This window comes from Brachionichthys hirsutus, chromosome 4 (assembly GCF_040956055.1).
Source record: "Brachionichthys hirsutus isolate HB-005 chromosome 4, CSIRO-AGI_Bhir_v1, whole genome shotgun sequence".
Taxonomy (NCBI): Eukaryota; Metazoa; Chordata; class Actinopteri; order Lophiiformes; family Brachionichthyidae; genus Brachionichthys; species Brachionichthys hirsutus.
In genome coordinates, this window is record NC_090900.1 from 10,392,094 (window position 1) to 10,408,067 (window position 15,974).

Below are 15,974 nucleotides of genomic sequence, written 5' to 3' on the forward strand. Positions count from 1 at the left end.
TGGCTTTACAGTTTTACTCCATTCCTTTTAGGGATGGAGTCAGTTATTCCATAACTACCACAGTGCAAACTGATATTTACGCCATAAAGTCCTTAAGTCCTTCCTTTTATTTGCCCCCTTCTTTATAGCAGAAGCCTCTCCGTTACCGGCGAGCTATCAGCTATGACAGTAAGGAGTACTACATGCGTCTGCTGTCTGGAAACCCTGGCATGTACCAGCACTCCGTGGAGCACACCACAGAGGGGGAGACGACACAACATGAGCCTGAGCACGGAGAGGACACCATTGCAAGGGTCAAGGGTGAGTAGACACAATACGGTGTGAATATATTTTTTTTATATTTTTATATATTTATTAGATAGAATGTTAGAGTACAAGTACAGTCACACAGTAGCATGTATTACAGTACAAATAACGTCAAACATCCTGTCTAAGAGGAGCATTTCAAAAAAGCCCTTGCGGGCTTGTTTCCGTTGAAAGTCCTTCGTACATAAATCATCCACAAAAAACAATACAAATAAAAATAAATCCAATATTAAATTACGCAATTGATGCAACGTAACATTAGAAAGACAAAAATAAAATGTTATTACACCGCCAGTGCAAACTAACAATTAATCTAAAATAAATTACACCACTGATGCGAAATGACAATAAATAACTTACATAAATTACAATAAATTACTAAAGCAATTAATACGTGCAACATAGGTGGGCAAAAAAAAAAGGAGGGGGGGTTTGACCCGGAGAGAGTCGTGATGACTATCTCCGTTTCTGTCCCCCTAAAAGGTGTATTTTTAGGGCCTTTTTGAAGGAGGCCAAAGAGGTGCATGTTTTGAGGGCGGGAGTCAATCCGTTCCACCCTTGGGTGGCAGTATTGTAGAAAGATGATTTACCCATGTTAGTCCTATAGGAGGGGGTAATCAGGTTGTTGTTTGAGCTCCCTCTAGTGTTGTGGCTGTGGGTGTCACTAAATCTGTGGAGGTGTTCCGTCAGGTATGCAGGGATTGAGGGGACTGAGGGCAGAGCTGCATTGACTATTTTAAATGCCAATCCCATTTTGAGTTGTTTAACCCTGTCTTTTACCCTGAGCCATTTTAGGCTAGCAAAATGTCCAGGAAGAAGGTGGGTCATGGGCCCCAGATTGAGGAGTAGCCGAATCAGTTTGTTTTGGGAGGTTTGGAGCCTCTAGGAAAGCAAAACCTAGTTCTCTTTCTTTGCTCCAGACTCTTCTTCTTGGTTGGTTTACCTTACATGTAACACTCTCTCTCTCTCTCTCTCTCTCTCTCTCTCTCGCTCGCTCTCTCTCTGCAGGCCTGGTGAAGGCTCCTCTGAAGAGGTCTCGGTCCACAGCCGACGGAGCAGATGAGGACAGTCAGGAGCAGCTTCAGGACCAGCTGTTAGAGTCAGGAGGCCCTGAGGAAGAGCAAAGGACCGACAACACATCCCTGCTGCGCCTCCTGGAGGAAGGAGAGAAGGTAAGCTTCAATATTTCAACATCCAGTTTCTTAGTTTCTAAAGGTTAAAGTCAGACTCCTGGCCATATGCCGGTGTATATATATGTAAGGCAGTCACACACAGAAAAGCACACTGATTGGTCATGTATCTATAAATGCAGAGGTTTTTGTCAATATGCTATTAATTAGGTAAAGATTGACTTTTTTATTATGCAAGTGTAATAATTTTGTAGAGATCATGTCTTTTGTCGCGGCCCTATTTATTAAATATTCTCTCACCAGATTCAGCACATGTACCGCTGCGCCAGGGTTCAGGGTCTGGACACCAGCGAGGGTCTGCTGCTGTTTGGGAAAGAGCACTTTTACGTCATCGATGGCTACACTATGACCGTGTCCCGGGAGATCAGGGACATCGACACGCTGCCCCCTAAGTATGTTCAGGCATCTGTGCCACTTGACATTAATGTGTGAACTCCAATAAGACAGTCACAGCTTCATGCCAGGGCTGCATGGTTAATCCTGAACGTGTGATGACCCAGCTTCCTCCTCTGAGTAAGAGATGACATCATTCCCAGAGACGCTGCAGTGGAAGGTTTTGCTGCTGGAATGATGTCATGCTACCGTTGGATCATGCGTCGTCAAACTCAGCAGAGACATTACATATTTATATTTTTAGGAGTCAGGCTTTGTCTATTCCTTTGAGACACAATGTGAAAATAACAAACCGATGTCTCTTTGATTTGAAATTGTTCCCATCAGGTGTTTTCTTGTTTACCCCCCAATCACCTCCCACAGGACTGTACTAACATGCCCATTGGTCACTTCATTAAGTCATTTAATTAACTGTCATTTATTACAATAAAAATAAATGATGATTGTTATCTAAGTTCACTAATCACCTGCATTTTTCTTCTTACAAATGTTATATTTTATAACCTCCCAATATCTGTTGTTAATATTTTGACATGCAATTTATACACATTGGAAGACATTTATTTTGATAGCAATTATACACTACATTTGGTACATTGTGTATTCAGTTGATTGCAGATTAGGTTACATAACATTTGTAATTAATTACATCAAATAAATGTACAATTGTGGTGAATAATTAGTGTCTCCTGCATTTTTGAAAAAATAATATATGGAACAGCATCAGTTTCCCATCGTGGTAGCACCCAATGGCACAATTTAATATAGGATATATTTTTACTTGACATTTTGATTATTATTGATTGGCTGTAGTTACATTCATTTGTTATTGACCTCCCCCCCCCTCCCTTCCTACAGATAAGTATTGATAAGATGTTTATAACATCCCCACAGAAATCTCTTAAATCTTCCTGTTTGGAAAGCATTGAAAATGTGTAAAGTGAACTTACGCATCTACATATGTCTGTGCTTTGTGGTGCCGGTTTCAGTTTGCATGAGGCCATCATCCCCAGAGGAGCCAGACAAGGGCAGAGCCAGCTGAAGAGAACCTGCAGCATCTTTGCCTATGAAGACATTAAGGAGGTGCACAAGAGACGCTACCTGCTGCAGGTCAGTACGCCCACAGGGCTATACACAAAACAAACGGGTACAATGCGTAGTAGTTTCTTAGTTTTTAACTGAACACTTTGTGTATTCTCATTCTACCATTCAGCCGATGGCAGTGGAAGTCTTCTCAGCAGATGGGAGAAACTACTTGTTAGCCTTCCAGAAAGGAGTCCGCAACAAAGTTTACCAAAGGTACTGAAGAGATATGAAAGCTGCTCATCTGCTACTCATATGTTGTAGTAAAAGAGTAGATTAAAAAACGGCGTTTTTGTCTTCTTTTCAACCATCTGAAATAAAGTATAATGGGGTTATTATAAAATGATATATTTATATATTTATAATTTTGGGGTATTTGCTGCAAAGGAGGAATTTAACAAAGGTTATTACTGTAATGTAGATGACTGCAATGCTGGTATAATCATTTCTCTCACGTTTCACCGGATTGTGTGTAATGAAAAGACAGTCAAACAAAAGTGTGTATGTATATTTTCAGGTTTTTAGCAGTGGTGCCTTCACTGGCTGACAGCTCAGAGTCAGTTTCAGGCCAGAGACCCAACACAAGTGTGGAACAAGGGTAAGAACTCTCATATCCGCTTGTTTTGTGACTAAATGATGCTTTTCACTGCACACATGCTAAAACAATGAACTGAAAATTAGTCTGCTTTTATTAAACATCCTCTCTAACCTGCTGTTTGTCAGATCTGGGCTCCTCAGCACGCTGGTTGGAGAAAAGTCTGTGACTCAGAGATGGGAGGTAAGGACCTATAATGCCCGCATTACTAGTCTAACTAGATCAACGACAAGTAAAGTGAAGAAGTGATAAACCGCCATTTTTACCGTCAGCCTCACTGATGTGCTTACTGTCTTTTTTCCAGCGAGGGGAGATCAGTAATTTCCAGTACCTGATGCACCTGAACACTTTGGCAGGACGGTCTTACAATGACCTGATGCAGTACCCCGTCTTCCCGTGGATCCTGGCCGACTTTGACTCAGAGGTGAATGCAGGCTTTGGAACATTTACCATAAAGAGTTGAAAATTAAAATCCTGTTCCTTTTGTTAGTGCATAGTTGCAGTGGTGATGATGTTTGTGCTGGGCTTGTTGAACAGGAACTGGACCTGAACAACCCCAAGACATTCCGTAACTTGGCCAAGCCAATGGGAGCGCAGACTGATGACAGACTGACCCAGTACAAGAAGAGGTTCAAGGACTGGGAGGATCCTAATGGTAGGATCTGTTGAGTCAGCTAATTGTTTTACTGGTTGTGAAGCAATTACTGGTTGTGATAAGAAGATAACTTTTCACCTGGACTGAACATTTCATCTTTTAACAACACTAATAAAATGGAAACAAAATGCGCGTACTGGCTTGTTGGCCCTGATTACCGGTACTCTATTTTTTCTGTGTTTCATCTAATGTTTTAACTGCATTTCAGGCAGAACTTCCTGTGCATGTGACTTCACGACTCAAGTTTAAGCAAATGTGCTTATTTGTGTCACACTAGGAGAAACGCCAGCTTACCACTACGGCACCCACTACTCGTCCGCCATGATCGTGGCCTCTTACCTGGTCCGGATGGAGCCTTTCACACAGATTTTTCTCAGACTCCAGGTTTGAACTTGTTCAGCTTGTTGTCTTTGTTTTTTCGTACCGGTGAAAAAACTTTTGAAATCGTATATAAGCTAGTGGGACGTTCTACCAGAAAGCTGATTGTCCCCACGTTTTGAAGGATGTTATGATGTTGCAGAGACATTGCAACATGAGCTGAATTTATTCCAGTAGTTGAAGCATCTGCGTCAAAATATTCTTAATATTGATGTGAAAATACCAATTTTATATTTTATGAGCATTGTTATTTTGAGTCCAACTGCAAAGGACAAATGACTAAATATACAGTTACAGCAGCCTGTATTTATTTTAATTCATCTTAATTTACTAAAATCATTGTCCTTTCAGCACCGACCAAACATAATTGTTTTACAAAAGTTTACCTTAAAGCCCAGATGATAAATTGTCACACCAATTGTCCTATGTGTTTGTTTTCCAGGGGGGTCACTTTGACCTGGCTGACAGGATGTTCCACAGTATGCGTGAAGCCTGGCTCTCTGCCTCCAAACACAACATGGCCGATGTCAAGGAGCTCATCCCCGAGTTCTTCTATCTGCCTGAGTTCCTGCTCAACTCCAACAACTTTGACCTGGGTAAGTATCGAGATAGCAGAACTAAAACAACCGATTATGATAACTGACAACTGATTATTAATGTTGTGTCCGGCTAATGGATATCTCAGGTGCCAAACAAAATGGAACCAAGTTGGGTGACGTCATCCTTCCACCTTGGGCCAAAGGTGACCCGCGGGAGTTCATCAGAGTCCACCGAGAGGCATTGGAGTGCGATTACGTATCAGCTCACCTCCATGAATGGATCGACCTGATATTTGGCTACAAGCAGCAGGGCCCGCCGGCCGTGGAGTCTGTCAACGTCTTCCACCACCTGTTCTACGAGGGACAGGTCGACATCTACAACATCAACGACCCACTTAAGGAGACGGCCACCATCGGCTTCATCAACAACTTCGGACAAATTCCTAAACAGGTCAGAGACCATCTAATATCTGGACCACTGCTGCAATACTGTAGTATTGACCGTGTTGGTACGACTGTTATTACAACCTTTGCCACTTATAACGCAAAACTACTACTTCAAGGCAAATTAATGCAATTCAATTAATTCAGTTAAAGTGAACAGTAATAATGTCTGTAATAATACAACATAATATAATACGGCACGGTGACGACGACGATCTTTTAAGATAAGATTGTCCACAGCCTGCATGCTAACTGCTGCGCCAGCTTGCTTGACATGAGATTTTTGTTTGATGTGCGTGTTTTTGTGTTTCAGCTGTTTAAGAAACCCCATCCTCCTAAGCGAGTACGTGGCAGGGCCAATGGTGACGTAGCGAGTGTCCCTCCAAGCTCAAACAGTGACAAGATCTTCTTCCATCATCTGGATAATCTCAGGCCCTCTCTAGCGCCTGTCAAAGGTACACCTTGCCTTTATGCTTGACTTTAATCTGTAGTAGCTCCCTCTTTTCTCCACCTCGCAGCACTCCGTTACGGTTTGCAGTGCCCCGGTGCATGAAACCTTTTATTCTCAGCGCTCACATAGTTCTTTTGCATCGCCCTATCTAGAGCTGAAGGAGCCGGTTGGACAGATTGTGTGCACTGACAAAGGCATAGTTGCTGTGGAACAAAACAAAGTTCTGGTTCCCCCGACCTGGAGCAAGACCTTCGCCTGGGGCTATACTGACCTGAGTTGTCGCCTGGCTAACTATGAATCTGACAAGGTCAGTAACTCGTCATTATTACCAGTAGCAGCAGCAGGTTGTCAGAGATGTAAACCTCTATGGCACCGTTTGTTACTGTTGTGCTGTTTCTTGTGGCACTTCAGTCTACTTTACCGTAGAAATAAAAAAATATGGAAAATACTGAAGTCAATGATGCTGGTACCTGACTGCTGGACCAACTATTTTTATAATAATAAAAATGCATTGGTTTAAGATAGCACTTTTCTGGACACTCAACGATGCTTTATATTGCATTTATTCATTCGCTCCATTCTTGGTGGTGGTGAAACTACTGTCGTAGCCACAGCTGCCCCGGGGCTACGACAGTTTGACCTTCACTCGCTCAATGGCACCCACAGGCAATATGGGTGAAGTGCCTTGCTCAAGGACATTCAAATCGCCCACCTTTCGCTCACAGGACGACCCGCTCAACGACCTGCACCTGGCTGCCACAAAATCTTCTGCATCTGATTTGTTGTTAAAACCTGTTTCTTGAGCAGCACATACATACATTCCTGTCCTCTGCCAGCAGCAAACGGGATTTTTGTTTTTCCTCCTTTGAACTGAGCGCAAATGTGTCCGTTTCAGAGATGCGCCACAACATGTTTTTGAAGACGGCGCTCGTCTCACATTTCCTCACCCAGATATTTGGTCTTTATTCTCCATCTCGTTTCAGGCGTTGGTTGTGTACGAGTGTCTGTCAGAGTGGGGTCAAATCCTCTGTGCCATATGTCCAAACCCAAAGCTGGTTATCACTGGTGGCACCAGCACCGCCATCTGTGTGTGGGAGACCGGAACCTCCAAAGAAAGGGCCAAGTCACTAACGCTCAAACAGGTAAGAACGCGTGTAATGTATATAGAACCCCCCCCCCCCAAGAAAAAAAATCTCACAAACTGTTTAGTTAGTTCACTTTTAAAATTCCAAGTTGTTGTTTGGCAGCTACGAGTTGCTGGTTGGACATTTGACGATGCGAAGCGTACTTCCAGAGGTTTTTGGATGCGATGGTGACCCCTTGAGGGTTGAAATCTCTGCACACTAATGTGTCTAATGACGGAAAAACGCTGATTCATCGCAGGCATTACTGGGGCACACAGATGCCGTAACATGTCTGACGGCCTCGTCGGCATACCACATCGTTGTCAGCGGCTCGCGGGATCGCACCTGCATCATCTGGGACCTCAACAAACTTTCCTTTGTCACGCAACTCCGGGGACACCGGGCGCCGGTCTCTGCTCTGTGCATCAATGAACTGACGGTGGGTGCGACCATAGCCTGAGCTTCCATCACTGCAGAGTGCATGGCACTATGGAAGGATCATTCGGTTTGTGTTTGTGCAGGGGGACATCGTGTCATGTGCGGGCACATACATTCACGTGTGGAGCATCAACGGCAGCCCGATTGCGAGTGCCAACACCTTCACAGGGCGCAGCCAGCAGATCTTCTGCTGCTGCGTGTCGGAAATGAACGAATGGGACACGCAGAACGTCATAGTCACTGGACACTCGGATGGCGTTGTCAGGGTAACTTTAGCCATATTTATCTTTTAAAATATCAGCAAACGTGCATTCCCTAATGCTGCAGACAAAATAATTAAATGTTGAGCCATTTTTAAAATATTTTTAACATTGACTGACTCAAACTAATCTCTGCTTAATCAAACCCTGTGTTAAATGTCCCTTGTAGTTTTGGAGGATGGAGTTCCTCCAAGTCCCAGAAACCCCTGCTCCCCAGCCTGTAGAGCCAGACGTACCCGACTGCTGTGGCGAGGAGAAGATCGGTGAGTCCTAATGGAAAACATAATGACGTCCTCACTGAGCTGCTGGAAACACGGGATGACTCAGATTTATTTAGACTCCCATGTGTTAACATAACCGACTGGCTAAGTTCAACAACGCACGTTGTGGTGGAGCCGAGCCGGTGATGTCAGCTGTAAACATTTTTGTTGGTGCACCTTGCCTTTGCCAGGTTGCACTTTTTTTTTTCATGAACATTTACAAAGTGACTTTTCTTCTGGAATGTGTGTTATCATTAAGTAATAAAGTTACAAACTTTGTTTTCTCACAGAGGGTGGCGAAATTCATAATGGCGATGACGACAGCAGCGACTCGGACGGAGACGAGCCGAGTCTGAGCCAGGAGCCCAAAGCACCGTGCAACCCCTCGACGGGTGGGGGCAGCCAACCGGGCAGCGCTGTCCACAGACCCAGAGGTACTGACCGCACCGCAGCTCTTATTAACTAGTGTGAGAGACCGGAATACCGGCTGTATTCTAATCAGGGAAGGAAGGATCAAGTCTACTGACAATATGAATGTAACTCTCAAATAATGAACCCACGTGGAAACGTTGTGCAAAAGTTCAATGATCTGAACTTGAAGTAATAAGTTTCCTCTATTACGACATGTTTTATTCACTGAAAGACTTAAAGGCATGAACCTCAGTCTGATCCAAGTTCACATTCTGGACTTTAAAATCCCTTTCAGGTCCTTCGGCCCGAGCAGGGGCCTCGTGGTCGATGGACAGCGGCTCTGATGACTCTCACCGCTGGTCAGACACGCTCAGCATTGATGAGAAGGACGGTTTCGTCTTTGTCAACTACTCTGAGGGCCAAACTAAGGTTGCTCACCCTCATCCATCTCACGCAGCCCACAGCTCAGTGCCACAGCCTCTCCAGCCCGCTATCATGGACGCACGGAATTATAACCAGCTCAGGACAGGTGAGTGACTGTACTAACAAGGCGTTCTTCATTCATTCTGACCTGAAGTGAGGACAGCGTGTTAGTTGCATTGTTAAAATGTTGCTTCCTCGAGTGTTTTATGTTTTTGTCTTTGTGTGCGATCGCAGGCCACAGATGGGAGCGCCAGCTGGTCTTCCGGAGCAAACTCACCATGCACACGGCATTTGACCGCAAGGATAACGCCCAGCCGGCTGAGATCACATCGCTTGCCATCTCCAAGTAAGAGAGCTGAGCATCTGCCACCAAATGTCCATCGTTGCCCCAACCTGTCAGCGGACTATAAATAACATTGAGATTCATTCAAATCCCATCTGTGGAAATATTTAAAAAATGAAAGACGTCCTTGCTCAGTTATTCTCCTCCCTCTCTCTCTCTCTCTCTCTCTGTCCCTCTTCCCAGGGACCACAGTAAGATCCTGGTGGGCGACGGGCGTGGCCGCGTCTTCAGCTGGTCAGTCAGTGACCAGCCAGGCCGTTCAGCAGCCGACCACTGGGTGAAGGACGAGGTGGTGGATAGTTGCTCCGGCTGCACGGTCCGCTTCTCCCTCACCGAGCGACGCCACCACTGCAGGAACTGTGGGCAGCTCTTCTGCCAAAAGTAGGTCGTTAGAGCAGCAGTGCAGACTCTCCAGCCCGACCTCCTGTACGCCGCTCCCCTCTCTTAGCACGCCGTTCTCTTTCTGAGAAAGGAAACCGCAGCTGCATGTTTCTGATATTTTAGGGCCTCAACAAGAGGCGGCAAGTCCTTGTGGTTATACTGTATTGATAATGAACACTGAATGATTACCACTGTTATACAGATCAAAGCCAGGCATACATCCTGTGCACCTAGCAACTTTAACAGTGCTGTCGTCCATATGCTGTCCCGTTGCGCTCTTTTATTCTGTGCCACTAAGACGATCCAAACATATCACTGAAGGCGACTTCATTTCGCCAGTTGACACAGACCTATAAATCTTGTTTTCTTTTTAGTTTGCCATGTAATGATGATTGTAAGCTGAATGGGTCTTGGGTGGGTTTTGTCAGACGACTCTTTTCCAATTTCCCTGCCTCGCCTGGTTTTCCAGGTGCAGTCGCTTCCAGTCGGAGATCAAAAGGCTGAAGATCTCGTCTCCGGTGCGAGTTTGTCAGAACTGCTACTACAACCTCCAGCACGAGCGAAGTGTTGAAGATGGAAGCAAAAACTGATTTCCTCCGCCGAGGAGCAAAAACATCACCACACGAGGACCCCAACCTAAGGAGCACATCATCCCTCCTTCTGCCTAGCTCCCTCTGCACCTCCTTTATCCTCCCATGCATCTATTTGCCACATATACTGCAACACGCTGAATACAGCAGCAGGGGGAGTGTCGACTGTTTCATCAGCACGGTGGGAAAGACGGGACTAAACGAGGAACGCAGATCAAAATGAGACGAGAAATCAATCTCCGCTTTTATCGCTGGCACTCAACACCTGGAGGAAAGAGAAGCAGAAGCCCCTTTGATGCGACACGCTTCAATCCGTCACTCCCAGACATGACTAACTTGTCTATGTTGTAAACACTTACAATGGCCTTTATAATTCTAAGAGGAACAAACACAGAACAAAATCAGGGTCAGTGAGGAAAACAAAACGGCATGCCTGTAACATAGCATTGCATTGCGATGAGCCACTCCTGGCTTGTGTGCGTCACGTCTGCGTCACGATTCACGGTGAGTCCAGAGAAGCAACACGGAGGGGATGAAGGGATACGAATGTCAATGATTAATGTCTGGGCTGATTTTAATCTTGGGTCTAGTTATGCAAAAGGACTTCTTTTTATTTCTTTATTTTGTTAGAGAAATATTAGCTGCATACAGCTTCAGCCCCTTCAGAGGGGGATTTATTATCAATGTGAGTTTTCTGTTTTTTGTTTTTGCATTGTCTATTAAATATGATTATTGTCCTATTTAGAGAACATTTAATGCTGCTGCTGTCTTTAAACTGGACCCATCATCACTTTAGAGTTCCTTTGTATTTTCTTTACATTTCCCCATTTTATTATTCTTTTTTTTCCTGTGAATTCCTTTTCTTGTTTAGCGAGAAAAACCACAATGCGTTCATCATCTGTGAAAAGATTGAAGTGGGAAAGACAAAAAACAACAATAATGCACATGTAATATTGTGACATTTTCCATCACATCTGTAAACTTAGTTATTGTACAGTAACTTTTTAATTGCACACATAAAGGGACTTTTTCTGTGTATAGTGGTTTTTATTTTCATATTGTTTTTTTTATCCAGCTTTATTGTTTGCAGACCTTCAGGCATTATTATAGCAGATCAAGAAATGTTGCACTCTGCACACTTTATCCTCAGTCCTTGCAGAAGATGTGAAACTGCAGGAGCAGCAGCCAAGCACCTTTCTTAGAGCTTATTCAGTATGGAAAGCATCTAAATGGAAAATACAAGAAGAAATCCGCATTGTGGTGTGTTAGTCAATAATGTGCTCCGTTTGTACTCCTCTACATGCATTATTTTGTATTCAAAGCGGTCTCTCTTTTGCTTGTTCAAGAATTAATGAAATTCATCCACGATTTCAGAAAGTTTAAGATAAATAACTGGAATCACTTGAATTTTACTGCCATTCATCTTTGATTAGTTATCTTATTTTGGTGGCTCGAGATGCATCTAATTGCAGCGTTTCAGGCCATGATTTATTTATTTTGTCTTATTATTATTAAAGTGGTGGTCACAAAAGTCAGATATCAAAGAAATATCTGTGGAGTTTCATTAGTGCCAAACATGGGTGTGTATATTTATAAATGTTGAATGTTGACGTTTCCTCATTTCTAAGCTTTTTTGTTGTGCGTTTTCCTGGTTATCATCATCAACTCAGCTGGTCCATTATTTTATATTTTAATACAAGAAACAATTATACAAGGACCAGGTAAAGAAAAAGATTTTAAAACAAGCCAGATGTGAAGCAAACTGAAGGAGAAGTCTCGTCATCTCGATGTAGTTTCACACTCGTCTCTTTGGACATGCTGCTGGGGGTAATGACACGACAAAGACAAAGCACATGCAGGTTCATGGATTTTCTCTGGTCACAATATTAGAACAAATGTAATTTTAGCATCTTTCAGATTAAGATTACTTTGTAAAAAAAAGTTTTTGTTTGTACAAAATTAAAATGTGTCCTTAAAGAAATGTTAGAAGTCATCCCAGAAAACAGCACAGCATGAAACATTTTTGGCACCGGTTGAACTCCATACGGATGGTCATGTTGACACTTTGATATCTGACAGCTTTTTGGGGGGGGCCACTTGCACACATGAATATTCAGTAGTTAATAAGTGCTCTGCAGGATGGCTGCTGCTGCTGGGTTTCATAGCTGCATACAATGAGCATGTTCTCTTTCTCCTTCTCCCCTCCTCTCTGTTCATACATGTTGTTTTATTAGCTCCCCTACAATGTTCATAGAGTCTCAATGTAAATGAAAAAAGATCCATCCTAATGTCATGGTAGAAATGTGCATTTGTTATCATTCTGCATCTTTGTACTGTAATTTAGCAATCACACCATCTAGCTGAAAAGGCCGTCATGGCTTCCATCAATCAAGAGTTCCTGCGCACCCTCGTGTACAAAAGACGTCGCAGGTTTTTACTGAATGCAGGCTTAAGTTGTCATTTTAACAGAAAGGTGCATTTCACAGTAGGTAGATGAACTGTACAAAGTATTTATGCAATTATGACTGATCTCAGATTTTTATTATCGCTATTTCAGCAAGTTTTGTTACTTTTCACATGTCTATTAACACCGCTGACTTTCTGTGTCAGTGCGTTTATACATGCTCTCAGTTTGGTCTTGTTTTTACTTTTGTTTTTTCTTTGGAGGCATTGTTTGTGAAGTCGTCCCGACTGACATGTTTGTGTACAGAACCGAAGATCATGGGTGGACTTTTGTACTCTTTATGGAAAAATGAAAGACTGAAGAAAAAACAAAGAGACATCCTAGACTATTTTGGTGGTCTTGTATTAGACTGCGTTAATACAGTATCTGGTGTGCAATCTGTGATAGCTGAATGTTCTTGTATATTTGTGTTCACTCCATCCTACAAGAGAAAAAAAATGGCAGCCCCCCCCCCCCCCCCACACACACACTCTCGGAGCGAAACAAAATGCTTAAATAATGCAATAGATCTGGTACTTATTCTTTCTAATTTCATTTCAATAAATAATTGCTGTTTACCACCAAGGCAGTCACTTCTTGTATATTTGTTGTGTTTTAGGGGTCAAGTTCAGTTGATGGACAAATTGTTAACTTTTAAGGTAACTAAAGGGAATCAAAAATATCGAATCGCTTAATAAAGTTGATAAGAAGAATGAAATCATTAAGGCACAGAGGTTTCTATTTAATAATGGTGAAAACTTTCAAGCGGTGGTGTAGTGGTTAGTGCTTTTTGGTTTAATTTGGTTTAATTTGTTGAGAAAAATGACTGGTTTTAAATCGTGCAGATTTCGTTCATGTTTCATTTCGGCCTTTCCTTTAACGCAACGTAATAATTGCGCAAACAGTGTTTAATGAACGAGTTAAAGCCTCCACGGATTAGATTAGATTATATTAGACCTTTGATGATAAGATTAATTTGCATAGGGAAGTCAGATTGAGGTCCTGACTGGTTGCTGCGGACCGCAGCATGAAACTGAGAGAGAGGCTCTCCTGTCCCACAGGAGCGTCAAAGAGCCGAGTGAAGGTAGACCAGAAACAGACCGAGACAGGAAGTATTACGGTATGCCCTTCAGAAGAAACCGCTCGGGTCTAGACTAACACTTTTATTTTGAAACTTTCAGCGGAAGTTCCATCATTGTGATTGTGACTTCCGCTATTTAACGCCGGGCATTAGTGACATCAGAAGTGTGTCTTGCACCGGACCGCACGGCCAGGTTTGGCATTTTCTAGCGTCGAAAGCGCTTAAAATGAGATAAGAGGAGTTAGAGGAGATCAAACGAATCCGAAGGCTTTGAAAAGGTAAAATGAATTTCCCGATTTATGACGTTTTGACCGATTCACGCGCAATATAATATGCTAACGGTAGCTAGGCGCAGCTAGCTCGAGCAGCTTTTGTATTTTCTCCAAATCCCTTTTTTCTGTTTTGTTCTCACGCCGATCCTAAATACCGCTCGTAAAAAAGACCGATGTGAGAAAGTAATAAGGCCCAAAAAAAAAAGGAACTCCTGTTCGTCAAATGACGACGAATTAACTTGTAGGAATGTTTATGGGATTCTGAGCCGCGAGAAAAATTAGACACCCTCAGGTGAGCTCTTTTGTTGAGCTGCACCCAGGTGTGGCTGGGGGGGGGGGTGGTAATGAAGTGCAGTTTAGCATCTAACCGGAAGTGCAATTACGAGACAAATATTCAGGTTAAAGAGATTTTACACTTGTTACGTACACAGATTTGGTGTTAGGAAGATTTTGTTTTGTTTTTCACCCCACAGGAGTCTTGAAACAATATTTGAGGAGCCGCGGGGAGAAGAATGGAGCGCTACTCCTGATTGGACAGCAGAAAAGACGGAGGGTTCTCCTTTTTCCTGACTTCACTCAGCCCCGGAAAAGGAAGAGACTGCAAGGTGGGTTTGGAAATGTATTGAGAGCATGATAAAGCGACGGTAGTCTCCTTATTTATGTCCCTCCTTCGTGTTATTTTGTATTTTATTTCTAACTACGCAGTTGTATTCATTATTACTACATAGAGGTAGCACTTCTCTTTTCATCATCCTGTTCTTCACACTTCTTTTTTCAAAATGTTTGTCGACTTCAGGGGCGGGACTTCCTGTTGCCATGGTCCCCAGGAAGCGGAAAGCACCTCTCCGTCAGTGCAATGGCAGCGTCCCTCATGGGGACGAGTCGGACGTGGATGTGATGCTGGTGGAGCGACTCGGTGCTCTCGAAGACTTTCTGATACAACGAGGCTTGGATGTGTGATCTGTGACATCACATCCTGTCAGCAAACCAAAGGCCAAATGAACACATGGTTTTTTTTTGCAGTGTATTTGCTGTTTTATTTTTTACAGTGTTAGATGCGAAACGTGAACCAGACGGATAGAAATATAAATGTACATTTTCTTCGTATTGCTGATCTGATCTGCTCGGAAGAAAAGCCCATAACGGGCAGCTTATATTTTCAAGAGGTTTGTTAACATCAACACTCTATTGTAGTACTCTATTAGTACTGGGGCAGTACTGAATGAGTACTACGGCAGTATTGTGTGAGTACTGGAGATCTAAAATATTTGGACCTTTTTAAAATGTAATATATTTCAGCTGGCAAAATGTCTATATTTGGATCAATACAGTTTGTGTCTGCAGTTAGGTTTGTTGATTATTTGTGGACATGAGATTAAAGTATGTATATTTACATTCGGATTGTCTGTGATGTCATCATTGGTGTCGAGAATTTGTTAATGATTGGTTATCGGCTGGTCGAGTTTGTGCTGGCCTCACAGCCAGATGGTACTGGGTTCAAATCGTGTCTGCGCCGGGGTTCTCCTGTTTCCGCCCACCTACAAAAACATGCAATTTAGGGGAATCGATTGCTCCAAATTGTCCATAGTGTATGAGTGCGTGCATGGGGGTGGGGGAATAGTTGGTAGCAATGTCAAAAAGTTCAAAGTGCCCCGGCTTCAAATCCCACCACAGGAATGGGATAGAGAGGGGGTAGCAGGGTAGGCCCAGGGCCGCCTGGGCGGGGTGAAGTGGACCGGTCCAGTTCACCCCGCCCAGGCAAGGCCCCAGGCCTACCCTGCTACCCCCGCTCTACCCCACTCCCACAGCGGGACTCGAACCCGGGGCCTCCGACACGGCGGTTGGTAGCAATACCAACCACCCCCCAGTGCGGGGTAGGAAACTCGAGGCATTAACAAAGTCATACTTGTCGGA

At 43.5% G+C, this 15,974-nt stretch overlaps 1 protein-coding gene and 1 long non-coding RNA gene across 2 annotated transcripts in view; both read left to right on the plus strand.

Annotated features, from left to right (window-relative positions):
- Positions 1–10,264, plus strand: part of wdfy3 (WD repeat and FYVE domain containing 3) — a 61,867-nt gene extending 51,603 nt beyond the window's left edge. Inside the window, exons 44-66 of the mRNA XM_068760732.1 lie at positions 132–300; positions 1,315–1,478; positions 1,740–1,888; positions 2,879–2,999; positions 3,103–3,188; positions 3,490–3,570; positions 3,696–3,750; positions 3,872–3,991; positions 4,105–4,222; positions 4,500–4,606; positions 5,043–5,196; positions 5,286–5,590; positions 5,897–6,038; positions 6,187–6,341; positions 7,018–7,176; positions 7,418–7,597; positions 7,680–7,862; positions 8,026–8,119; positions 8,407–8,550; positions 8,823–9,056; positions 9,185–9,296; positions 9,477–9,674; positions 10,144–10,264. Of these exons, the coding sequence (XP_068616833.1) occupies positions 132–300; positions 1,315–1,478; positions 1,740–1,888; positions 2,879–2,999; positions 3,103–3,188; positions 3,490–3,570; positions 3,696–3,750; positions 3,872–3,991; positions 4,105–4,222; positions 4,500–4,606; positions 5,043–5,196; positions 5,286–5,590; positions 5,897–6,038; positions 6,187–6,341; positions 7,018–7,176; positions 7,418–7,597; positions 7,680–7,862; positions 8,026–8,119; positions 8,407–8,550; positions 8,823–9,056; positions 9,185–9,296; positions 9,477–9,674; positions 10,144–10,264 (3,351 nt within the window). The remainder of the gene's footprint in view (positions 1–131; positions 301–1,314; positions 1,479–1,739; positions 1,889–2,878; positions 3,000–3,102; positions 3,189–3,489; positions 3,571–3,695; positions 3,751–3,871; positions 3,992–4,104; positions 4,223–4,499; positions 4,607–5,042; positions 5,197–5,285; positions 5,591–5,896; positions 6,039–6,186; positions 6,342–7,017; positions 7,177–7,417; positions 7,598–7,679; positions 7,863–8,025; positions 8,120–8,406; positions 8,551–8,822; positions 9,057–9,184; positions 9,297–9,476; positions 9,675–10,143) is intronic.
- Positions 10,265–13,932: 3,668 nt separating this feature from the next.
- On the plus strand, positions 13,933–15,455 carry LOC137893354 (uncharacterized). The gene is made up of 3 exons (XR_011105444.1): positions 13,933–14,066; positions 14,534–14,665; positions 14,857–15,455. It is a non-coding gene; the product is annotated as an uncharacterized lncRNA (long non-coding RNA).
- Positions 15,456–15,974: the final 519 nt, after the last annotated feature.